We start from the raw sequence: 27,383 nt of genomic DNA on the forward strand, positions 1-27,383 counted from the left end.
GAGCCCAGGCCCACCCTCTACTCCGGGCTCCAGGCCTGGGACCCTAATAGTATCAGCTATGGTAGCTGACCTTTTAGAAACATGACATGTACAATTCCCTGGGCTACTTCCTCAAGCTCCACTTCACCCTTACCTCAGGGCCTCCTTTCTTGTGCCTGATATGGTGTGTACTACTCAGCCTCTCCAACAGCACAACTTCCTCCCACAGCTCCTGACATGCACACCCACCTGACTAACTGGGAGACTTAACTAGTTTCAGCCAGCCCCTGATTGGCTTCAGGTGTCCCAATCAACCTAGTATTCTCCCTGCCTTCTGGAAAGTTCTTAATTGGCCCCAGGTGTCTTAATTGACCTGGAGCAGCTGCCATGTCACTTATCCTGGTCTTACTGGGATAGATTTGTTTAGCCTGGAGCTAATATATCTCCCACTACTTTTCTACAGCCATCTGGCCTCGCCCCGTCACACTACTCCCAGTCCAAACATACAAACTTCTGTGAGAAAAAAAAATATATATATTTAACTGGATTTTCTCATCTAAACTTAGAATTCCCCACAATACTGCTTTATCTAAGAATTGTTGATTACTGCTTCCAGCTTTCTATTTGTCCACTGTCTAGGTTAAAATATGTGAATTTAGATGAAAAATGACATGCTGTTAATTAGTTATGTAGCACACATTTAAATCCTATCCCTATCCCCTGCTCTGAACAGAACAGGGAAGTGGTTATCATGTAAAATTTAAATCCCTTAGAGGATTATTGTTTTCCAGAATAATGAGGTATCATAACTTGATAAATTTACACACCATGGCGTCACTTCTTCTTTTCTCATTAAAGAGTATTAACAACAACTATGGAGCTGGAGCAGGTTTAAATTTAGCTAACTTACCTTTTCTTTAATCCAGAACTGTATTTTGAAATATCCTGACAACATTTGTGGGAAAAGAGAGACATGAAACTAAAAGAAGAAAAATCTATTTTTAGGAACACAAAAAGTAATGTTAGAACGTGATATTTAAACACTGGCAATATAACGTAATGACTGTCGCTCATATTCGAGTATGACTATGACTGGAAATCAGTTTCCACATGTAGGGTTCAGGAAACTTGCCAGGGCATGCTGGTGTCTACATTTCCTTCTGCTGTCGACTGAGGTGGCACAACAATATTCTGTTGCACGTTCTGCTTCCTTAGTCGCAGAATGCCAAGCTCACCTGTCACGGGTCATATCCTCCCAGGTCATTACATTACATGTTCTTTTTCAAAAGACCTGTATGTATTTTTATAGCATTTTTTGCTTCATTAAAAAAAAAAATCCACATCAAGGACCTAAACCTTCAAACACTTGTTCATGTGAGTAATTTCACTCAGGTATATAGCCCCTCATGTGCTTGTTTGCAGGATAGGGCCGTGAGTTTGGTTTGGTTATTATGGTCACAATTGTCACCTGCTCCACACAGTTGCACTGTACCACAGAAGAGCACATGGTTCATTGGGACAGGTAGTAAGGACTCTGAATTTCTGCTTACATGCTCAGAGGGACTTGTGCAATCCTGCATACGCTGTCCAGGCACTATGAACCAGGGCTGGGTGACAGGCTGCCACTTCTTCCTCTCCCCCCACCCGTGGTAACCGGACTTTTAGTGTCTGGTCAATACCTCTTTCAACCACACTTTCCAGTCAAAAACCAGACACCCGGCAACCTTAGGCTGTAATAGTTTATCAGCTGTTCAATGAAGAACACAGCTGCCCATATAGGGGACACTGGTCAGCTGACCCTTAGCATCCACCTAGAAACAGAGAAGTTGGTCCAAAGAAAGCATTAATGGATCCAAAGCCACACCAGTGAAACAAAGCAGTCACGCAGGCCTGCTCTGTTCAAATAAAACAAAGATGCCAGGGCAAGCCCAATGCTGAAGAAACCATTCAGGAAGGGCCATAGCGGTACAGGTCAGGCTTTCCACCAGCTACAGCCCAGTAGTGGAAGCAGCACCCCACAACTTGCCACTCACTTATATACATGTAGCCTTGATGACGAACCCTCCTCTACTCCAAGGGGTTCCAGAGTCCCAACACTGTCCTACTGAACAGTACTGGGCAGTTGCTGACATGACTCCAATGTTTTGAGGTTCCTGTCACCATACTATGACCCACTCACTCACCCCCACAAAAATCTTACCATAACCTGATTGCAGGCTGCACAACCAGAAGGCATAGAAATTATTTTGCTCCATCTCTGACATACAGGGATTTGGGATCCATGTAGCCTTCAGTGGGTCACAATACCAAACCTACCCCTTTCATTTCCTAAGGGGGTGCAGGAGTTGACACACATCCTTCTTACACACAAGGCATACTGCAAGGGCATGATTTAGGATTTGTCTTACACTGCACTGTGGGTGCAGCCTATGTGATGTGTGTTGGCTGTGTAGGACTAATGATACAGTCATGATAATCTTGTTTTATCCTGTGTAAATGGAAAGTATTTTATGTGAATGTATGGATATAGATGTTAAAGAACTCCACATGCTACTCAAGAAGAAAATTACTGAACCCAGATACCTTTTTAAAGAGTTCAGTTTTTTAATTCTATTTCTTTTTCGTTTAGAAATGTAAAACAATACAGTATGAACATCTTTTTAATCCATTTTAGCGATACAGAAGAAAATCCTTTAGTCTAAAAATAAAATTTTGTCTTTTATCAAATCATATGAACATTTTTTAAAATAGAAAACTAATGAAACACTAACTGCTTTCTAATATTTTGACAACACCTGGAATGTGTAAGATGTTAGAATGCAATGGGTATTAAGTCCTGCAGGTAAGAAAGCATGTCCTGCTCTTCCTGGACCAACTTTATCTTGAAATTTGAAAACTTTCTAGAAATATTCTTCTACAAAGAGAAAATACCTATTTTTTTTTAAAAGTGAATATATTGTTTACGCAATCACATACAACTTTTGTAACCAACATCTTGTACTGGAAACTTTGTCACTTTACAGTATTTTATGGCATTACAATCTTTTTCACCAAAGTTTGATATCAATGTTGTCAGCATATGTACGGCAATGTCACCAATTCCCCATGATATGATTCAGTGGAACGTAGAGGGCAGACTGTATTTATACAGCAACATTTAAAAGTGCAAAGCTGACAAGGGGAGAACAACAAGCATTAAAAGAAAATATACTGTATGAAATATGTTTTTAGAAGTTCACTTCTATGCTAGACTGCTGTTTTAAACTCCCAAGAATCTTTTGCTAATTTACAAATGAAGAGTGGATGACCATTAGAGCAAATAATAAAAATGCAAAATAAACTTATCCTAATTAAAATTTCTTACAGAAAGCAGGTGACAACTTTTCAAGCTCTCTCACAATCAAAAGAGTTAAGATTTGGGTAGTACCTTTTCTTGAGATAACTGTCATACATTAAAATATCACTTTCAAGTTTGATCCCCATTGGCCTGAAGACAAGATTGCTAAATTCTGAAAATGTTTGTTAATACACATAATTTTGTTTAAAAAGCTATACAGTATCATCAAAAATATAAAAATCTGAAAATAAACTTACAACTGATCAACCTGCATGACACGGTCATGTAACATAAAATATTGAAATTAAACAGTAACAATTTAGTATATAGAACCAATCAAAATTCTGTTTACAAGAATAATAGATTAAGGGCCAGGTTTTCAAGAGTGGCCTCCATCTTTACATGCACAATGTTATATCTGCAAATAATTCTGCTTGTATTTTGGGATCCGCAATAAATTGGAGGAAGGAGTGATAGTTATACACCTTTTTGCACATACAAATCAGATATTTAGACGTCTATTATTTGTACCTGTAATTAATTTAAAACCCAATTATTTGTGGGTGCAAAAAGTAGGCCTACCAAAAAAAAAAAAAAAAAAAAAAAAGACACTTGCTTGAAGCCTACTTGAAAATTTGGCCCTAAATGTCTTTGTGCAAACACTTTTCATCGTGTCCAGAAAAAAATAATGGAAAAGGTGCTCAGAAGGAATAGAAGACATGAAGAAATCTTATTTGAGAATATATTCTGCTTGGTTTTCAAGAAAGGACTGCAGCAACAGAATTGGATTTTAACATAGAGGAAGAAGATAAAACAGCTTTAATCAAATTAAGTGTTAGTTCTTAGTAAAATGGCAATGAACAAAAAATGATCAGCTTTGATGTAACTTCATGTGACAACTTTGTAGCAACTAAATGCCCATCCCAGATAATGTAATTAGTGCTACAGTTAAATTGAACACTACAAAATCCTCACAGAAAGCAAAATCGTAGGGTTCCAGTAACTGAAGCATAACGAATAACTTCATCTTTTTTCATTTTTAAAATAACTGTTGGATAGTGATCTACTAGTATGGTACAGACAGTACTGCAGACTTGACTGCAACAGACATCCATTTGTCCAACATTAGGGCTTGATCCTACAAACATCACTCACTTAACTAATACTTACTCATGGGAGTAGCCCCACATCAATGAGATTATTCACATCAATAAAAATCTCTCATATAAACATTCGAAAATTTGACCCTTATGCAGAATTGAAAAAAACCTTCAATTCACATACTGAACTGAAGTACTTCATGTAGGATTATAACTCAATTAAGTAGACTATTTCTTTGATCCACTAAGACTTCAATTGTTTGTGAATTTAGAGTATTAACACAGATTTTCCTCTGTTCTCCAGAATGTGAACTTACATTTTGTGAAAAGAAATATTTAACCCTTCTGTTAGGGAAAATAACCTTCACAGTGTAAACTGAAGGATGCACTGCTGTCCCACTGAATCTGAAACAAGGCAAACTGAAATAATAGCAGCATGATAAGTGGGAACACCCTCCATTCCTTAAACAGGAATTCTTGCCTGTTTCACTAGAAAATGTGCTTCTACAGTAAGGGTGTCTACATTAGTCTTTCTGTTCCTAATTTCTCATTGTCGCTCTCACCAGTTCAGCTGTATCAGTGTTAGCCACAGACATGGGATTTATCTAAATTGCATCGAGACTAAAGAAAAGGTTATGGTTAGCAAACATCTTAGCTAGTCCTGACATAAAGTTGATCTCTTTTCCTAATATAGACAAATCCACAGTTGTTAAAACACTGGTGACCACTTAAAAGTCCAGTGGTAGCAGCAGTCATAAATTATGGGAAAAATACCCTAGTGTAGAGAAGGCCTAAGAATAATTACTATCCAGTATAGATGCACTGCTGCTACCTATAGCGCAACCACTAGTCAGGACAGGGATTAGGCACTTTTACTACCACAGTTTCATAAAGCAGGTTTTCACTGTGGTAAAGCCCTAATATCACTAGTTTTCATCATGAAAACCTGCTTCGTGACGCAAATACAAATATCTGATCCTTGTCTTCACTTGTGCTTCCACTGCTGGCAGCAACACTGCAGCGCCACGATTGCTGAAAAAAAGAGAATCATTTTGCCACAAGATTTGATGCATCTGCAAACATATTTTTACAGTTTGGCTAGACTACTCAATTCTGAAAGGGTTTCAACAGAAACTTCTGCAGGAATACATGTAAATTCCAAAATCAAAGGGATTAAACAAGATGTGGTATACTGCATATACTCTTTGGGCCAAATTCTACGGGTTTTACAGAGACAAGGGAAGTTTTGCCCAAGTATGGAGTGCAGAACCTGGTCTACAATTCAGATAAAAGCTTAGCTCCATTTCCATATTTTCTTTTTTATTAAAATCTGAACAAAATATATTGGCATATCTCAGCCAAGCAAAACCCTTGAAAACTGCGGAGAGGCTCAAAGCAAGTATGACTGCACAATAATATGGATATAAATCTATAACAAGTTAACAGACTAGTAAAATAAGAAATAATGCCACACTAAACTAAAACAAAAATACTCAGATCACATTTCCTTATGTTCAGATTAACTAACTAATATAGGAATTTATAGTTATACCCTATTGTAATTACTAATTAAAATTAAAATGCCGAGAAGTAATTCAATATTCTTCCAAATATTGGATCCTTACCCTTACCACTACCTACTTAAACAGAATGCCTGTTCTTCAGTACTGAGAAAAAAACTTCCCCAAGGTAAATCTATCCAGTCTTAATGGGGATCATACACTGACTCTAGAGACAACATAGCTCTAAATTATTCACTGCAGTTTTCCTCCCTTCTACAGTTGAACAAAGACACCTGGCCTAGTATAACAACAAAACTGAACATGCTGCCTATTACCGTAGTTGGCATTATTGACAGGAAGCCTCTTGAATACAGGAGTTTAAAAGGTCTATTACCGTATGGATGGCTATTTCGAACAATCCAATATCAAACTGTGTTTGTTAGTTACAAAAAAAATAAAATAAAATAAAAAAAATCCATACTACTGTGTGTACAGTCTTCCTAGATTTTAACATTATTCACTAAGAGTTCCATTCTCTTGAGCTTGCGTTTATTCTTTGGCATGGGCTTGTCATATAAACCATTTTTAAGAAGATGCTCCTTGCTGTGATGGATCTGGGCACCATGCTGAAGTTGGAAAGAGCACAAAGCTTGAAGAGGGCGGAGTATAGTCTGTGAAAAACAAAACAAAAAAGCTTTGAAATATGTCTAGGAGATATCATTTCATCCAAGCTTTATGTGTAGGGATCACCATTAAAATATAAAATTTTACCAAGTTTTATCATGCAGTGGAATGTGAGATACTAAAGGACCTAAATATGCCCCTGTGATTTGTATATAGAAGTGGCCCTCCACACGCGACTCTCCCCACATACAGAAGGTGGAAGATATATGTCTCTCGACATTGTGAGCCCTATCCTTGGGTCCCATGATATATCTCGGATAAGGGACAAGCCAAGGAAGGTATGGGCAGGCCATGAAGGATGCACTTGTCCCCCTTCTCTGGAGATTCCTCTGGATATGTAATAGCGCTACATCTGGCCCAGATATAAGGGAGTATGACTGGTAATCTACTGTACTATGCCAATCCCTAAGTTGTGTGTCCTAAGTGTCCCTAATTTGTTGCAGAGGGACCAGGATGCAAAGAGTGCAAAGATGGGCTTTAAAGCCATCTTTACAAAAAACTCCTGAACTACACTCTGTGCAGATAAGCTACATCCCAGGATTTGGCCCAGTACTGCTCGCTGCCTCTTAGATCTCTCTTGAAATACTGATTACCATTAATATTTTACAGTGCCAGCAACAAAAGACTGAACATTGAGGACATTTTAATGCCTTGACAGAGTCTTCCATCATAGACCAGTGGGATCAAAACTTGCGATGCAAAGGCTAATGTCTGATTGGTATTCTTTGACCTAATAGAATAAACAAACTCAAGAACTGTCACGACCCAAATTTCTCCAAGGGCACTTGACAGTTTTACGCTGATTAGTAGAAAGAAGCAACCCGGTGGGTCACATTTTCTGGCTAAAGGACTATTCCAGGTCAGTGGGGCAGGCTTAGAAAAGCATTTTATCTTCCAGCTAGCTGTGAGGGCAGCTCAGGTCATCTCTGCATTTCTGCAAAAGCTCAAATGATTTCCATGAAGGACTATTAATTGTAAGTCTGGAATTGGATCAGCACTGTCTTCTGAGAGTTAACGTTCACCAGTGCTGTGCTTTGACTGTAGGAAAACATTTTAAACCTATTTAAAAACATGTATCTGTTTAAAAACAAAACAAAGATAATTGCTTAGTTTGATCCAATAACCTTTCTGTAGCTACTAAATGTTACTACATATAAGGACATGGGGAAAGAGTTGCATCTGACCAGTTAGAAAACTTTTAGTGTCTACTTCACTCCAACAGTTTTAACAGGACATACTGGCATGAGGATGACTTAATTCAGGCCCCAGTTAAGCAATATACATAAGCATGTATCCCATATACTTAAAGCAAGTTACATGTTTAAATATCTTGGCTGAATCAGGACCTATGACACACAGGTGCCCCTATTTCCTTCCATCTAGATACATGTCATGGGAATATTTCTCTCTCCTCGTTAAATTATAACACACTTTTTTAAACAAATTCTATTTGCTATACTATATTTTTCTTCTTGAATTAGTAATTTTTAAAAGGGTAGAAACAGTCTATTGATTCAGTCCTGATCTCAGATACAGAAAACTAGCATTAACACACCTTTTTAAAAATGAATTATGCTGCTTCCACAGTGGATGGTTTTACAAGATATACGGCAAAGCATGTCTGATTATCTGAGACTATGCTTGAGTTTCAGAGTAGCAGCCATTTTAGTCTGTATTCGCAAAAAGAAAAGGAGTACTAGTGGCACCTTAGAGACTAACCAATTTATTTGAGCATAAGCTTTCATGAGCTACAGCTCACTTCTGTTTCACAGGGTGTACCCCCCCCCCCAATCAACAATAAATTGCTAAGTTTTCTGACTCAAAGTTGTTTCAAGACCATGAAATCATACCAGCTTTGGGGGGTGGTAAAAAAAAAAACAAAAACAAAAAAAACAAAAAAACAAAACCATTCAACATTCAACTGAAGGTAAATTGAAGTTGTGCTCCTCCTCATTATGTAGAGAGCTATGCAATACACGTGCAGGTCAATTCAGTAAAATACCCAATTTAAATATTTCTGTCAAAGATTTGTTCTTAAATAAAGGGATACATCTTTATTTTCTGAAATATATTTCAAACATAAGGTTTACAAGATCAAAAGATCCTGTCAACTTCAACTGTTTTCAGCTATCATTAAAAAAGGAAACAGAGTGCAAAGCACAAAGCTTTGAAGATTTAGCTTAAAGCTTTAGTTGCACATGCTGATTGCCATGTCATTCACTGCTCACAAATCACTAATTATCTTAATAATCATAAAATTTTTTGGATCCATGAAAATTAGATAAAAGGCTGAAATCTCTGCAAATTTTACTAGCATTTTCATTTGCTACAAAATATCAAATCTTAATCTTCTAGACTGAAAACAGCATGGGTGAGACAGAATAAATATGTAAATTCTACACATAAAAAACATTAGCGCAATGGATTGTTACCTTCCTAGCAGCTTGACCCAGTACTTAGTACCTAGTAGTTTTTGATAAATTACAGAATTAAGAAGTATCTGAAGAAAAGTATTTACAAAGATTCAATACAACATGCTATATTAGTGTAATTTAGCACACTACAAATGCTGTTTAGGGGAGCATAGCTAAGTAGTCACCTTGCTCCTGCCTGAAGGGCTAAAAAGCCAGCCCTTGAAGAGGGCTGGGGCTGTGGGCTACAAGCTGGGCTAATTGGGGAAGTAGCCGCAGCTGGGCCACGCCCCAATCAGGCTGCAGCTGGCCTGTATAAGAAGGCCAGGGCAGCCAGGAGTAGTAACATTCTCTCTGCCTTTAGAGGGAGAAGGGCCTGGCTGCTGGGGAGCTTGAGAGAGTACTTGAGGTGGAGTGGGGCTGGGGAGCTCTGGCCTGGAAACACTGCAGGCCAGGAGTAAGGCCAGATAAGTACTGAGGTTGTGGGGCAGCAGGTCCAAACCCCTTTGCCTGTGATGAGTGGCTAATACACTGCTGTCTGCCCAGGGAGTGGGGCTAAATGAGGACTGGCAGTAGCCAAGACTGAGGTGAAGTGGGGATAGTGGGTGGGGGGGGTTCCCCTGGGTGGGGAGACCCTGAGACTGAGGGGTTACTGCCAGAGGGGTAGCACCACAGACAAAAGGGCACTAGGTCCATAAGGGACATGGGGGGGGGGGGGGGAGCAGTGACAGGCAAATCACCAGACTGCAGAGGGTGTTCTGGAGGGTAGTGAGCTAATTCCCAAGGATGACCAGCAGGAGGCGATGCTGGGTGAGTTCATGCCTGGTTATAGGGGTATATTCAAGTATTGCAATTGGGAATGCCAAGTGAGTTAGAAATGAATGCACTTCTCCAACACATGTTCTGTTTACCACACTATTTAAAAATACAATACATTTTCTATTTCTTAATTTTGAGCCAAATTCTGAACCCTTACCCATTTTGGTATTTGTTTTATACTCAAAACTGAAGTGTATGAGTACCTTACAAACAGATATAAGCTCAAGTGATGGAGAGACGGATGTAGATTTAGTCTTTTCATCTTGTCTCAGAAAAGAGGGAGGAAAAAAGGAGTGAGAAACAGAAGTATGGGATGAGAAAGTGAATGTAAGGGGAAGGAGAGGGATAAGGAGCTGATGAAAATAAGAGGACAGACTGAGTGAGGAGTACACAAGAGGAGAGCAAGATGAATGAGAAGAGGGCAAGAAAAAAAATAAAATAGAAAGGACTGATAGAGAAGAGAGTGAGGCCAGTTAGTTTGAATTTAGGGGAGATACCATGATGATGGGTTTGGTACAAAAACAAGAAGACCGCAGAAAAGTAGAAGTCAAAAAGAGTAGATGTGAGGGAGGGTGTGTTCATAAGGGCTGTGCTCATAATAATTAAGCTTGTGTTAGGTCAATCTGTTACCCCACACAGACAGAAAGAAGAATGATTCAGAAAGATACCTAGTTGATGTTAAGACACTAGCTGGTACTTTGAAACATTTCCCTCTGCCCACCACTTCCTTCCAAAAGTCTTGCCCAGGTTTATCTTCAGCCAACTCCACATTGTGAAGGAGCTAATCTAATTAGTTATGGTGGTAACTGGAAAATAGTGTAGTTTGCATTCAGTGCAAAGAATGTAAGTATCATGGACAAACTGTTAGCATTTAAGACCATGGTGTTTGACAGGGATGCCCTGTAAGATGAGGGAGAGAATGAAGCCTTGTGGAAGTCCACAGTAGACAGCTGCAGTAATGGGTATGCAAGTGTCTGTTAGTAAAACCTGCGTATGATCTGCAAGGAAGGAACAGAACAATATCAGCAGACAGCTGCTTGCTTACCTCTGCTTGGTCTCTGAGGTGAACCAACCAGCAGCATCCCATGATCTTATTCAGGTCTTTGGGTAACGAATGTGTAAGGTGCTCAAGATAAATATGGTACTATTATCTAACTAACTTGGCTTCACACTACTGTTCCATTACCAAAGTAAATTATTTATAATTAATTACATACCTCCTGAATACCATCATTTTTTTCCATGATGGCAAGGGCAATAGCTGCACATTCAAGTGTAGAAAGGCAGGTGTTTGTTGGCTGGGTACGAATTACATATTGACTTGAAATGCTTGTTTTCAATTGCACCTGAAAAAACAAACACACACCCAACTTAAAGAAATCAATTACTATGATACAGCAAATTCTTTTCCTTTCCTATTTTTTTAATAATCACCTGCCTTCATACCTCTCTACTGTCTTGTTCCCTGGTAGCCAATTGTCATAGACTATACATATCTTCGCACATGAATGAACCTGCTGAAGAATAACCATAGACATTAACTGTGTAGGGGTCAGATCCTAAACTCCTCACAAAACTAGCCCCAGTGACTTCAGTGGGTTTATAAATAGAGGAGGATTTGGACTGAGTTGGAATAAACATGTAAGCACTATATACAGTTGATTCTAGAAGAATTCTTTCCTGGGTATCTGGCTGGTGAATCTTGCCCATATGCTCAGGGCTCAGCTGATCGCCATATTTAGGGTTGGGAAGGAACTTTCCTCCAGGGCAGATTGGAAGAGGCCCTGGGGGTTTTTCACCTTCCTCTGCAGCATGGGACACGGGTCACTTGCTGGAGGATTCTCTGCACCCTGAAGTCTTTAAACCATGATTTGAGGACTTCAATAGCTCAGACAAAGGTGAGGTTTATTGCAGGAGTGCGTGGGTGAGATTTGGTGGCCTGCATTGTGCAGGAGGTCAGACTAGATGACCATAATGGTCCCTTCTGACCTTAATATCTATGAATTTATAAGCCCTCTTTTCTTTTCTTTCATTGATGTGACATTTGAATTTGCAATGACCTGGCTTTTTATGCCAACAAAATGTTATTGATGAAAATGTGATTGACATGAATCACTGAAGGGAGTACAATCAGAAAAGTCATACATGTTAATGCCAACACACATTCTTGAGTTTTGCCGTAGAACTTGATATATTTGCATATTTTGGAACTTACACTAAATTGCATAAGTTAGTTTGCCAGAAATCATTCACAAAACCTAAGACATACATATTCTATTTATCTGATTTCTTAGACCATTACAGTAGGTTCCCATCCAGTACTTTGGGTATCTATTCCATGAATTAAAAATCACAACATGAATATTAACAAAGTATCACACATAAATGTAGCTATCTCAACCCATGCCTTCCTCAAGAAGTAAGAAAAAAGATGGACTCTATGGCATGCCCAGAAGGTTAACAAATCTGGGCTCTGGCGGACCAAAGGGGAGAAGCAAATTCCAAAACTCAGGACCCCTCACAAAAAGCTTCAGCTAGAGTGCCTCTGCCAAGTCAACTGTGGCAGCATGTAATAGTGAGATAGGTGATCTTGACTTGGTAAAACATGTTACCTTACTGGCCTACTGAAGGCTTAGTGATGGGCAAACCTCTCTGAACCTTTTGATTGTTGACCTCTGACCTAATCTTATGACCTATGAGAGCTAAAATGACAGAATATAAGATTGATAGGGATATATTGCTTTTTAGCTTGGAATATGCAAGGGGGGCAAATAGGTGAAATAAGTAAATGGGTCATTAAGGTTGCTGCAGTAAAGGCCTGGTATATTAGATTAAGGCTTTGTTGGAGCAGTTATCTTAAAAGCTGGGATTTAGTAGAACAGTGTAGTCCTAAGGAGAGAACTCCAGGTCATATATTTTGCACTCTCAATTTGGGAGACAAGTGAGTTACCTTGAACAAGTAGCGTACACCACAAGATTCCACAAGAAGGGAGTTTTGTGGGGCTTTAGCTATTAGGTTGCTATGCAGTATCTAAGCAGTTAGACCACATGTCCATATAGGAATTATTAAGAAATATGTTATGTAAATCATGAATATTAGTGCTTGATACATAATCATGGACACCCCAAAGGCCACATGGATAGGGGCAGCTATTGACCCTATTATAATCAGTGTAAAGGATCACATTTGGTATATATTCGTACTATTACCATAAGGAAGGGCATAAAGTACTACAACCAGTTCCCATTTCTTCATGCTCACTGGGTCCCTGAGACATGTAAACTTAATCAGGACCTCTCTTGTGATGGCCTCCACTTACTTTCCCTTCCATCTGTTTGCAATGGTCTCCATAAATTGTAAGTATGCATGATGTAAGATTGTAAGAAGGAACACAGGAAACCACTTTAATGTCATCTTTTTCTAACAGTTTTGTATATTGATCCTTGCCTATGATTTCAATTACAGTTGTCTGTATTAAACAAAGCTTCTGTGTGTTTCACCAAATTCCATCTTTTCAATTAACTCTTAAGTAGCCGCCTAAGAAAGAACCTGTTATCTATGACAAGTGCATGTTGCACCCCAATACGTAACCTTACAGGTATAAGAACTGTTCAGGCTACATGATTCTTTTTCCTTTCCATTCCCACTAGAATCCTCCAAGAGCCAGATACTGCAATTGGATCCATGGGTTTGTCTCTACATTGCAGCTGGGAGGTGGGAGCAAGTGAACAGTCTTGTACTCACTCTGTTCAAACTAGCACACTAAAAATAGCAGAATGGAAATTGTGGCACAGATGTTGGCTTGGACTAGCCACCCAAGTCCAAACTCATCTGATCCCCAGGGTCCAAGCTGCTGAAACATCCACACTGCTATTCTTAACACTCTAGCTTGAATAGAGTTAGCACAAGTGTGTCTACTATTCTGAGAAGCTTACCTTCATAGCATAAAGTCAAGGTAAAACATTAAGGATTTAAAAATCAGTACTATGAAGAAAATTGTTTGAAATTACTTATGTGAAAAATTCTATCTTGTAATTTCTTATTTGTATATTGCTAAAACCATGGGTGGAACTTTACAAACTGGTAAGAAGGTAGGGTCCTTGCCTTGAAAAGTTAAAAATCTAAATAGGCAATATACAAAACTAGGAAAGAGGACAGAATGTAAGGAAAAGCAACGGGATTGAGTGTGATGTTTAGCATGGATCAGGTTAATAGTCAACTCAATATTTTAAGAGATTTTCAATTAATCTGGCCTAGAGTTTAACAGTGACTGATAATTCTGCAGCCCAACTTCACACACTTTAACGGTCCTTAATTCCAGAAGCGCTGAGTATCAGTTCTCTGAATATCAGGTGAAAATTTCAGCTTTTAAGTATTTCAAACTGTACACTAAAAAGGAGAGGCACCCAAAATCACTGGTCCTTTTTGAAAATGCAGACATTTAGGTCCCATGTTTTTATGTGTTAAAACAATCTAATGTTGTAACGGTCAAATACCTGAATTCCTTTGGGTTCTTACTACAAAAAAAGCAGCTTTAATATTAGTGAAGTAATCTATAAACTTTAGAATGTAGGGCCTGACCCTGAGAGATGCTGAGTATTTTGCCATGGCCATTACAATGGCCATTCAGACTTACTGCAACTGATAAATGAAGATTGTAAAACAGCATTTCTCAGCATTCCATCTTGTTTTCTTTTGGAAAAAAAATGTTAACCGTGCAATTTCCATTGCCACAATTTTCTTTCCAAAAAAGAACAGAGTACTGAGAAACTAACTGCTATTTTACATTCTATATATAATCACATATTCTTTCTTTTAAAATTAAATGCATAGACTATTCCATATATGGGCATGTTGTACTCCATCATTAAGACTGTATTTACCCCGTTTAAGTATTTGTCATCTTTTAGAAAGACAAATTAGAAATCAAATTAATTCATATAATTTATTATTCATATCATTTATTAGGCTACTTTGGGTAAACTGATTTACTGACTTATTGGTTCTGCCTAAAGTGATAACCACTTTATACTATCACACAAGTAAAACATTTTCTAAGAAAGATAAATCTAATTCAACCATTAGTCTGTTTTATCAGCTCCAAAAGCTTTTATTGCTTTTATAAACAGCTGTTGAGAAATGACAGATTTTGTAGCATTAGTCTGTGTGAGAATTCAGACATTATTCATTACTCTTATAATTTCCATATATTTTCTCTTATGAGTTAACTTGTTTCATAACCTCAGTTGTAGGGTTTAACATAAATAATCTGTTCCTTTCCCAAATCCTTGAGGAAACACTGTGTTCATTTTCTTAGGACAATAAACCCTACAAAATGACTAGGCATAGGAGGGCAATTCCTATTCCTAAGGTCTGGTTAAGGAACCAGTTTCTTAGCTTACTTCAGAATATCACTAGATTGAAATTCCTCTTCAATACATTGGTTGCCAATGGCTTCTTACCCACTTTGCCTGGTCCCTTCCTCTTCATCATCATCATCTCCATTCCCTTCCCTTGCCTTCCTAACCTGGGGTCATTATCCTCTTCCCCTTCCTTACCCTGTTCTTTATCCTAGTCCCTTCTCCAAAGTACTTCCAGATTCCTTATTTATGAGGGATCTGTAAGAAAGGAAGCTCCAAACAGTTCTGGAGTTTTGGTGACTGAGGCCATCAGCTTTCAATGTGCTAATAAGCGCTATCACCTCAGGAGCCAAACTGAGGCAAAAAGAATGCATGGATATGCTGGCAGGAAGAAAGAATCATTACATTCTTCAATATAATTTGAAGAACCTACAAAATACTGATTTGATTTGGATTGGAGGGGAAGCTAGGGGTTTAAGGAATAAAGATTTTTTTTTTAGAAGAATCCAGCTGGTTTCCCTAAGGAACATGGATTTTGGTATTATCTGGTACATTTCAAAGGCAAAACCATATATTCAGATATGTCTTTAAGCCGCTGGCAATGGTGGTCTAGCAGTATCTAGAGAGAAATCCATCCCAAAAAGGCAAGGAATTCCCAACACTCATTTCAATTCAGACAAAGGTATTGTGTATTATGTAAACAGTATATTTCTATCTTTATATCATAGTAACAATTGACATCAGTTTTCTATTAAATCCTTTTTAAAATGAAACTTCTTAAACCTGTCTCTATTGCGCTCCTTCCTGGCTTACATATATTAGTGAACTTTTATTTTGTCCTTTTCAATGTCTGTGTGTGTGTGTCTCTCTTTCCATGTGGATCTTTTCCCCTTCCTCCTCACCCCCTGCTATGTTAGCCATTCACTTTCCCTCTAGAACCTGCGCATTCACCAAAATCTCTCTTCTTCCCTCTTCCTCATCCTTCATTCCTGGAGGTCTTAATCCATGACTAAGGCTCCTATGAGCTATGGTAACACAAATAATAAAATAAGAACTCCCTCCACATACTTTATCCACTTACCCCACAAATTCAACGAGACAGCCCTGCAAGTCCATTCAGCACCCCAAACTTTTCACTCAGTCACTCAAAATAGAAACCTCTACTGATATTCACTACCCAAGATATAGATAACTACACTCATACAACAAGCAGTCAATTCCCAAAATGTATTCAATCCCCATCCAACACACCTTCTTTCAACAAATGCTGGGATTGAGGAAAGGACTCAGTAGGCTGACACACCACCAGGACCCTTCTCACCAACTTGGGGAATGACAGCGGCTTCAGCTGTCAGATTTTTCTTCCTCAGAAAGCTTCTCCCCTTTGGAGACTTATCTCCCTCCCTCTCCTCAGAAGCTATCTATATATACCTTATATAGATTGTCCACAGTGGCTTCTTGGGCCAGAAAATGAAGAATGAGGTGGCAAAGTTTGCACATGATACTAAACTGCTCAAAATACTTAAGACCAAAGCAGACTGTGAAGAACTTCCAAAAGATCTCACCAAACTAAGTGACTGGGCAACAAAGTGGCAAATGAAATTTAATGTGGATAAATGTAAAGTAATACACATTGGAAAAAATAACCCCAACTATACATACAATATGATGGGGACTAATTTAGCTACAACTAATCAGGAAAGAGATTTTTGGAGTCATTGTGGATAGTTCTCTGAAGAGGTCCATGCAGCGTGCAGTGGCAGTCAAAAAAGCAAACAGGATGTTAGGAATCATTAAAAAAGGGATCGAGAGTAAGACGGAGAATATCTTATTGCCCTTATATAAATCCATGGTACGCCCACATCTTGAATACTGCATATGGATGTGGTGGTCTCATCTCAAAAAAGATATACTGGCATTAGAAAAGGTTCAGAGAAGAGCAACTAAAATGATTAGGGGCTTGGAAAAGGTCCCATCTGAGGAGAGATTAAAGAGGCTAGGACTTTTCAGCTTGGAAAAGAGGAGACTAAGGGGGGGGGATATGACAGAGGTGTATAAAATCATGAGTGGTGGAGCAAGTGAATAAGGAAAAGTTATTTACTTGTTCCCATAATATAAGAACTAGAGGCCACAAAATGAAATTAATGGGCAGCAAGTTTAAAACAAATAAAAGGAAGTTCTTCTTCAAACAGCGCACAGTCAACTTGTGGAACTCCTTGCCTGAGGAGGTTGTGAAGGCTAGGACTATAACAGGGTTTAAAAGAGAACTGGATAAATTCATGGAGATTAAGTCTATTAATGGCTATTAACCAGGGTGGGTAAGGAATGGTGTCCCCAGCCTCTGTTTGTCAGAGGGTGGAGATGGATGGCAGGAGGGAGATCACTTGATCACTACCTGTTAGGTTCGCTCTCTCTGGGGCACCTGGCATTGGCCACTGTCGGTAGACAGGATACTGGGCTGAATGGACCTTTGGTCTACCCAGTATGGCCATTCTTATGTTCTTAAAGTAGTTCTGTAACAGCACTCAGCAAGGAAGGAAACACAAGAGTTTAAGGAAGGAAATTAGGAATACCTCAACCAGTTCAAGCTGGAGGGGAAAGTTAGATAAGCCAAATGCAAATTGGCCAGGACATTGAAGTTAGCATTTCTTCTTCTACATGAAGTGCTACCAATATTTTTGGGCTTGATTTTCAAGACATCAGAAGTCTAGGGCTGCATGTAATCGAGTATCTAATTTCCATATACAACTGTATAGAAGGCCTAGAGCTTCCAAGGCCTTGAAGGCCATGATAACAAGTTTTATATTGGTTTAATGTCCTCTACCAACACAGTGCCCTCCCAGTACATGGTGGAACACTGGCTCATTGCTCAACTTGCTGAGGACTTGAGTGGGAGGTATGGGTATGATTCAGCATCTCTCAGGACCAGGTCCCTTTGGTACTAACATCACCACTTACAGCAACCTAGGTTTTCCTTGGAGGTCTCCCATTCAAGCATCAACCCAGGTCATCCTGTTCAGCTTTTGAGAACGGATGGGAGTATAAGTTTGGGATAATACGACTATAGGCCGATCATACTACAATTACACAATGTGATTGAGATTCATCCTGGTTAAGAATAGTAGAATTCATTAGGACTAGAGAGATCATATAGAATTTTATTGAATATATTGTCCCCATCCCTCCCTTCCATCTTAATGTCCCACCTCTTCTCAACCTCTTCTGTTCTCATGAAACTCTTACCTCCCTCACTGCTCTGAAAGGCTCAGCAAAATTCTTCAGCCAAAACTATTTTTTTCACCTAAAAATGCAGGTTTGGATTGATCAAAACATTTTGTGAATGTGTTGATCCTGGTGAATTGTTTTGGTCAAAATGAAAATGAGACTACGTCTAAATGAACAGTTTCAACATTAATGAAATGATTTTTCAAGCTAGGATTACATATCAAAACTGCCAGGCCTTGCCCGATTTACAGCAGCTGATGTCCCCACTCCTCTGCCGGCAGGACTTGCTCAGCAGCAGACTTAAGACCTGCTGGAAGGAGAGGGAGGGGAGCTGTGGTGAGTGCCTGCATGGGGGAGCCAGCCAGGATAGGGGTGGCAGGCATGAGAGAGTTGTGTGAGCAGCATGTGAAACATTTCTGGGGGCACCCCTGAGCCTGGTAGTTAGAGCACTTCACTTAAAAGTCGGCAAGCCTGGGTTCTATCTCCTGCTCAAGAGCAGGGATTTGAATGTGGAGCTTCCACATCCTAAGAGAATGACCTAACCACTGGTCTAAAGGTTATAAGGGGGATCCAGCACCAGTGGCCGTTCCTCTGGCTATGAATTGTGAATCTAGCCCTTCTCTTCCTTTTTTTAAAATTAAAATACCTGAAACAATTTCCCCAACTTTATTGATTTGCCCAAAATTCTGAAAAAAAATTTGTTCAACTTGAACTATTTTTTTTCAGAACTGAAAAATCAGTTATGCACCCAGCTCTACTCCTCTCTCATTAGTTCTAACCTCAAAACAAAAATGTACACTCATCCAAAAATGTGTTGTGTTTCTAAATACACCCTTCAAGATAAGAACACAGTATGCCCATCTGGTTAGTAACCTTGTCCCACTGTATACTGATCTTTCAGACTGTTTGTGCCTCATACGTGTTTTGTTTTTGCTATAATTAGATTGTAAGAACAATGAAAAATCTTAAGAACAATGAAAAATCAATCAGGTTCTTAAAAGAAGAATTTTAATTACAGAAAAAGTAAAAGAATCACCTCTGTAAAATCAGGATGGTAAATACCTTACAGGGTAATCAGATTGAAAACACAGAAAATCCCTCTAGGCAAAACCTTAAATTACAAAAAGACACAAAAACAGGAATACACATTCCATCAAGCACAGCTTATTTTACAAGCCATTAAACAAAAGAAAATCTAATGCATTTTCTAGCTAGATTACTTACTAACTTTACAAGAGTTGTAAGGCTTACATTCATGATCTGTTCCCAGCAAAAAAATCTCAGACAGACAACCCTTTGTTTTCCCCCCACCCCCTCCAGATTTGAAAGTATCTTGTCCCCTCATTGGTCATTTTGGGTCAGGTGCCAGCGAGGTTACCTTAGCTTCTTAACTCTTTACAGGTGAAAGGGTTTTGCCTCTGGCCAGGAGTGATTTTTTAGCATTGTATACAGAAAGGTGGTTACCCTTCTCTTTATTTTTATGACAAGAACCTTTAGTAGTCATTCTTTTTACCGGTAGCAGTGGTTGGTAGCATTTATAGGTTTAATTACTGAACTAATATTAAATGCTAAATTAATATTAAAACCAGGAAAATACGAGCTAGATTATTCCTGGCCCTTGGAAGGGTGTGCAGGGGAGGGGAAATAGCAGGGAATTTAAACACACAAACTCCTTGCAGACTTATCTCAAAGGCTAGGTACAATTGCAATTTATGTGCTGGGGGGAATACAGGAAATGCTTTTTTTGTAGCACTGGTGCAAAAATCACTCCCAAAGGAGGGGAGTTAGCCAGACAGGGAATGGGAATATATGGCTCACAATATTAAGAGTTTACACATTTACCTTTTGCCTAAAAGGCTAACACTGACCTACTATATTTTTTTTCATATTCTAAAATGCAAAAATCTCATAACCTTGCAGCTAAATAAAGTTCCATGAGTTACCTTCGTGACAGAGAAAGAACACTGAGCAAAGTAAACCCCAGCCCACTATTGAAATTTACATCAAGAACATAAATAAGTTAGCTCTCTCAAACATCCTGGCTTTAATTTAAAGTGACATTTTAAGAGCTCTCTTTTTTCAAATTCTGCAGGGAATAACTGTCATGCAACTGTCATAAATGCAAAGTCAAAAAACTAAATGGATGTCACAAAAACCTTTCCCCTTTTCTTCATGTTTTGCTGATTGCACGTATGTATGTATCCATGCTACCTTTGTGCATTCTGCCATGTGTAAATTGCTGACACAAATTTATAATAAATTGCAGCCTGCACATTCCCAAGCCACCAGGGTAAGCCTCAGGGAAAACATCTCATTCAATTTCCATTTAGCTGACATCCTTTTTCTGTATTTTCCCCACACACTTTCTGATTGCTACAAGATCCCTCTCTGTTTTGTCTCCTTTCCCATCTTCCTAACCAATCTATTGCTTTAGGCCTACACAGTGGCATTCAGCCAGAGGCCTGAGTTGGGAATGATGCAGAGCTGCACCACTCAGGAGGAGTATAGGGAGGCATTCTGTCTCAGAGCTGCACTGGAGGGTAGGGAGGGAAAGAGTCATCTGTGGAAATGTTTTAAAGAGTGTAGCCTACTATTCTCTCCCCAACAGGATCAACCATCTCTGAGGACCAGTGTATGGTAGTGGCAAGACATAGTTCTGCCTACTCCCTGTTCTTTTTCACCCGTATGTAACTGGGGAACAACTCCGTAATAACCCCCATGTTTCCCTGGGCAAAGGGTGGGCAACTCTCACTAGCTCTTGCAGAGATCATCTGAGAGCAGGGAGGCCCCTTACTTACACACACACACACACTCACTCTCTCTCATAGCTATGTAAATGTGATGTCCAGGATATCTGTTCAGTGATCAGATTTATGGCATCACAGTTTGCTAGCAATGACTGTGATATCGTTAACAATCAGATTTATGAGAATGAATTCTCAAATGATTTTCCAGGTATTTTCAGGAGTACTTTTGTCCATTTGCTTCATAACCAACAATTAATGAGACAGATTTTACCATCCACATTAACATGGAGTATTATTTACTCCACAAGTAGTCTAATTGAAATCAACTGGCTACTCACTAGATAAGGTATTGCTCAATATGAGTAAGGGTGGCAGAATATAACCCGAAGCAACCGTGTAATCTTTCTTCCAATACCATACACAATGGTTTGTTTTAAAAGCTTCATCTCTACATTTAGTTCTCTCTCTACAATGACTGCACAAGAGAGAATATGAATGAAGGTAAATGAACTACCCTATAATTTCCTGGATTCACATATGAAGGATATTACTACTTTTCTTAACCAACCATTTGCGAAATTTTCTGAAAATGCTTTTGAATATTTTAGAAAATTTTGGTCTTGCTTTTACATTATTTTCTGTGTGAGAATAACTAAGGATGCACTATTGTGATGTGCACATGATTTGTCTGGTCCGTGTCACCGGGGACCAACTGTATTTGAAAGCAAGCCATGCAGAAAAGTAGAACTACAGTATACAGACCCCCCTGCTTATGTAATCTCACACAGAAGCTTTTCCAAGTTTGTTTGATGATCCCTGAAAATACAGTGTGGATGCAAATACCCATGCATATCCCAAACCGTGACTCTTCTAAGTACTCTGACGTTGTTTCAAACTATTAGTCCTTTTTCAACCTGGCTACCCTAATCTGTTGAACACAAGTTCTTATCTGAGTGTTGGACAAGTAAATATGGGTCTACGGAAAGTCATTTCCTTTAAAGAAATCATACAGGCGAAGAAATTTTCTGTCCTTAAAATGTGTTCTCTATCGCTCTACATTCCCAGGGACTACAATGTTATATGACTGTCTCTGTCCGTTCGAGACAAAATTGTGCTAAAATAAAAATCCAGTTTAAACAAAATAAGCATACATAGGATTTTATTTATATTGGTAGAAATACTTAAACAGGCAAAACTCCCATTTATTTCAACAATAGTTTTGGCTGTGTAAAGACTGCAGAATTTGGCCCATAAACAGGAATCCTGTATTTTGTGAGATAAACTATACTAGAAAACCTGCTTACAAAAAAGGAGATAAATCCAGATTTCAAATAACTATTAAAGCAAAAATCAACACACCGAAAAAGAAAACAAGTTTGCTATTTTTAGATACTAAAACATATGAATGTTGGTAAGATTTGAGGTTCCTGAACAGGAGCATGCTATACTATTAGGTGTACTGCTTACTACCTGGTGTACTGCTTACTTCTATGAGGAGGGCCAATGACATCAAAGAGATTCCTTGTAGTAGTAAACACTACTCTCAGTAGAAAGTATTTGCAGGATTAGGCCCTAGTACCTACCCTAGTCCAAATGTGACCCTCTTTCATACAGTACAGGACGAAGGATATATATTAAAGAGTTCCTAGTGACTCCCTACATGCTTCTTCTGCTGGTTAAAGCAATTTACTGCTGGTTACTATTCTATGTATCTAGGGATTTATAGAGCACTCATCACCACCACTGTCGTCATAGTTCTTATCAAGAACTAAATCTTGTGAAGTACAGTATTGAGTACCCTTAACTCCTTTTGGTTTCATTAGGAGCTGAGGGTACCCAGCATCTCAGAAGAGGCTCTCAATACCTTCTAATGCATTTTATGAATATCGTGAAAGGTTACTTTTTTCCCTCCAAGATAAACAAAGGGCCTTATAAAGGCTGAGCTTGTATAATCGTCTCTGACTGAGGAAAGAGTAAAGCAACCTAATGGAAGAAAACTAACACCACCTTCGCAATGAATTCAGAATCTACAACTGACATCCTTATTTGTCATATCAGTTAGTAGCCTTCATTGACTCAACAGAGCAGAGTTATGACATTCAAAATTAATTTTATCTGGAAGGTGATTTAAGAATAGAAAAATTGAGTACCTCAAAGGTGGACTCTATCATCTTAGACAGCATCATGATAAATATTCCATGATATTCTTTAAAATTGGAACATTTGGTCATATTTTCCTAATATGTCTAAAGTCTGTAGGGAGTTTGACTTGGACTAATTATTCATGATGATAAACTACGTTGCTTTTGATAGTATTTTGTGTGTTGGTTCCCCCCGCCAACCCCATCAACATATTTTTCATACTCATGGTTGCATGTAATGGGTGAGGGTGGAAGAGAAGGAAGCTAACACTACAGCATGAGCCCTTTCCCTTAATGTTTGCCATAAAAATATTAAAAGATATTTGCATGGTGCTTTGAAAATGTAAGAACTAGTTAGGTGTTCAGACCAGTGACTTAGGAAAATTTATGCATGCTTACCTGGAAATTTCTTTTGGTCAATTAGTAAGGCCCACTGATCTGGCCCACCTTGAGTAAATGATATGAGAAGAATAAGTATGTACAAAAAGAATATAATTGTTTCTTGATACCTTAGATCTACAGCAGGCATATGTTCAACTTACTATAGAATTATTTCAAGTTTCTGGAGTTAAACTGGCTGAAAATCCAGATCTGTGGATGTAACCTAAAATGGCAGCCTCTTCAGTGGCAGAAGCCTAGGCTGCTGATAGGGGCTAATAAGTCTGCATATGCCTCCAATGCCTCAAACAGGCTGAAGATTAAGTGCTAGGATCTAAGGACATTGCTTCACTGAAGAAAGGACCAGGGACATACCCATGGGTGGGCTGTGGTCCACCCACTTAGCATTCAGGCCCACCCAAATCTGAGCAGGGTATAGTTCTGCCACAGTGGCCCAGAGTGTCACTTGGGCACCTGAAATCCAGGACGGAGCTATGTGCCCACTCTTCAGAAAGCTATGTTCCGGCAGCTCTGCCTTGCCATTTTCTGAGCCGCCCCATGCATGTTCCCAGCTTGGCAGGTGAAGCCCTTTGTCTCAGGGCACGAGGGCTAGGAAGAGGGCATAGTGTCAGGGGAGAAGCTGAGCTAACACAGTCGGTCATTGCCTGTCCACCCGAAAGTCGGGGCCCACCCAAATTTCCACTTCTAGCTATGCCACTAGAAAGAACCTTGCACTATGAATCAGCGGATGACTCCAATTCACTGTGTGACTTTAGATAAGTCACTTTGCTTCTGTGAGCCCCAACTTCTTCATTTGTAAAATGGGGATATTTACCCCGTTTTGTGAAGTCCTTTAAGAGCTATGGAAGAAAAACACTACATATACCAAGTACTGTTATTAAAGATGAAAGGATGAAGAATCCCTTTCCTATTATTTTATGAGATGATTATGAGAAAGCTAATAAGGAAGAAAACAAAAACTATGAATGGAAAATTTAGTGCTTACACAGTCATGTAACCAAATGTAACAAAATTTACTTTGCTTGTTTTTTATCCACTGATTTTCTCTTGCTCTTCTGTATGAAGATTATTACAAACAGGAGAAACAATAGAAAATTAAGGCCTTGTCTTCACTACAACAAAAAAGGTGTATTCTTAACTCAAGTTAGCTAACTTGAAGTAAAATCTAGTGAAGACAAGGCAGGCTGCAGTATTCATAAAAGTTAGCAGGTCTAGTTTATGCCTTCAGGGAGGCCTAAGCTTGAACTTGATCTGATAACTAATGTGAAAACTGCAGTCTGCCTCATCTTCACTAGGATTTTACCTCAAGTTAGTTAACTTGCGATAAGAATGCCCCGTTTCCCTTTTTTTTAAAGTAAAGACAATGCCTAAGAGTAGAACAGATTTTATTGTGCTCAGACTCAGTCACAAACCCAGACATAGGCAATCTCAAATTTAGCTGGAGTATAGTCTCAGTCTTGAAGAGATTTTGTGGTTTTTGGCTACAATGGTGGAAGAAATTTAACAAAAGACAGCATGTTGTGGAAAAATATTTTTTAAAGTTTGTTATGGAATGCATACTTAACACCTAGTAAAATAAATGAACATCCATTTTCAGTGAAATATCTTTTCATGCATCACAGTTTATGTATTAATAGAAAGAAAAGCTCTTGAAATGGCTCCTGTATTACCTCTTGCTCTGCTTACATTTCAAAAATGAATGTCAGGCAACAGATCAATATTTTATGCAGCTCTATTCTTTTAATAATTAATGCAGGAGGAAAGTGCTGCAAGAAAATTCAGTCAGTGAGCAGAATAAGGATCTAGAGAACAGGGTCATGAAATGAAGAAAGAAAATTTAATTACACATATTGTCACAGCTATTTAACTTTAATTACCTGTAAATATGAGAAGCCTGGAAAACACTAGAAGGAAAATTAAATAGCTCAATGTCAAAAAGTAGTATCTGTGCATAGAGATTGTTTTTTGGAACACACTAATTACTTTTGCTTTCATTAGTTTTCACTATTTGTTAATGCAAGTAAGTACTTCCTTCAAAATGGAAAAAGAAATGGAAGGAGCTCTGGAGAGGAACATTCAGAAAAAATACGTATAATGTGATTTTAAAAAATACCTTCATTTAACTAGACAGTTTAAAATTCAAAGTATTTGCTTATTATAAACACAAACTCAAGTAGACCTTCAGAAATCCAAGAGCAGCATGGACATACTTCTACTAACCTTGTTATTGTCAACCAAACATTCCAGCAACAGGACAGACATATTCAGAAATATGAAATTCAACTGAAGAGTTAAAAAATAATTATGAAAAGAATGCCAAAGCAGTAAAAGTAAGTTAACAACAAAGATTTTGCCCTGCACCCAAGGCATAAGATGACATATGTTTCCGACATCTGGCAAATTACCCGAGACCTTTCAGTCAGAGAAAAAGTCACCAAGTAGAAGCAATAAATTCTGCTGACCAGAAATGAGATGAATCAAACAAAACAGACTGTTGTCATTCAAATTATCCTAATTTGCTGAAGGACGGTCTCTCCTGCTGACCATCCAGTTTCACAAATTACTGAAAATAAAGAAAGACTCACCTAAAGAGGATTCTCTTAGCACCCCCAAATACACAGTAACTCCCAGTTACTTTAATGGGAGTTCTTTACATAGAGCACTTCCTGGAACAATTTGTTCTGTTCAGGACCAAAAGGTTTTGCTTAATGCTTCAGATGTAATAATACACAAGTTACAGGCTGAACACAAGCACAAACACTTTCGAATATGAGCAATATATAGGTCTCTAACTTTCTGTAATCAAAACTGCACATTTGCTGGTCTTTGAATGAATAGCATGAGGAAATTACAAGCTACTCATTCAATTAAAACTCATGGTTTGCAAAAACACCTCATAGTTTTTAATACACCAACATAAACAAAGTCACAAATTTAGACACTTATTCAAAGTTCTCAAAGACTTCTCTAGTCTAAACAATTTGTTGGGTTCTTTCTGGAGATTTCCTTTAGATCTTAGAATTGGGAAAGATCTTCATATAGGTCCAAATTCTGAGCCCCTTCTGGGCAAGCACTGTGTGAAAGCCAGAGAAAGTGAGGTGCTTTTCTGCTGCGTGTGTGTGCCTGGAACGGGATGCAGAGGCACATTCAGAGGATCTTCACACTTTGTGTTGCACTGTGCTGTTGGGTGAAATTTGAGCGTGCACAATTAACAGTGACATGACTACAAAAATTTCCAGCCAAATATCCATGCACATGAGAGAGAGAAAAAACACAGTGGCTATGAGGAACTGCTGCAGACCATGGTGTTCAACAGGTGGATCTATGTAGTCATGGATCCACTGTCCACAATAAGCCCCGGACCCTCTCCTCAAACTCCTCCTCCCTTTGTCTCACCTCTGACCCCAGAAGCATTCCTTTGGGCATAGCCTAGTTACTCAGGCAGTACAGAGAATTTGGTCCACTGTATATTGATACTTCTAGCAGAGACCAGAAACTTCACAGGTATATGAAAATGGAAAAAATAAAACCTGCACTATTTTGAACCTCAGGAAAGATTTGTATCAGACTGGGTTTAAGTTTTGGTTGAACTTTGGGTCAGATCTTATTTAATCCTCACTGATCCTCATGGAGGCTACCTGCCTGTTTAGCTCCCATCACATGAATGCTCGCCTCCAG

The 27,383-nt window shown here is 38.8% G+C and overlaps 1 protein-coding gene across 1 annotated transcript in view; it reads right to left on the reverse strand.

Moving 5' to 3' along the window:
- Positions 1 to 2,643: 2,643 nt before the first annotated feature.
- Positions 2,644 to 27,383, reverse strand: part of DTWD2 (DTW motif tRNA-uridine aminocarboxypropyltransferase 2) — a 181,177-nt gene continuing 156,437 nt past the window's right edge. The window contains exons 5-6 of the mRNA XM_074953008.1: positions 11,050 to 11,178; positions 2,644 to 6,589 (exon numbers count right to left, since the gene is read on the reverse strand). Coding sequence (XP_074809109.1) covers positions 6,419 to 6,589; positions 11,050 to 11,178 — 300 coding nt within the window. The 3' untranslated portion in view covers positions 2,644 to 6,418. The remainder of the gene's footprint in view (positions 6,590 to 11,049; positions 11,179 to 27,383) is intronic.

Source organism: Natator depressus, chromosome 5 (genome assembly GCF_965152275.1).
Source record: "Natator depressus isolate rNatDep1 chromosome 5, rNatDep2.hap1, whole genome shotgun sequence".
Classification (NCBI taxonomy): domain Eukaryota; kingdom Metazoa; phylum Chordata; order Testudines; family Cheloniidae; genus Natator; species Natator depressus.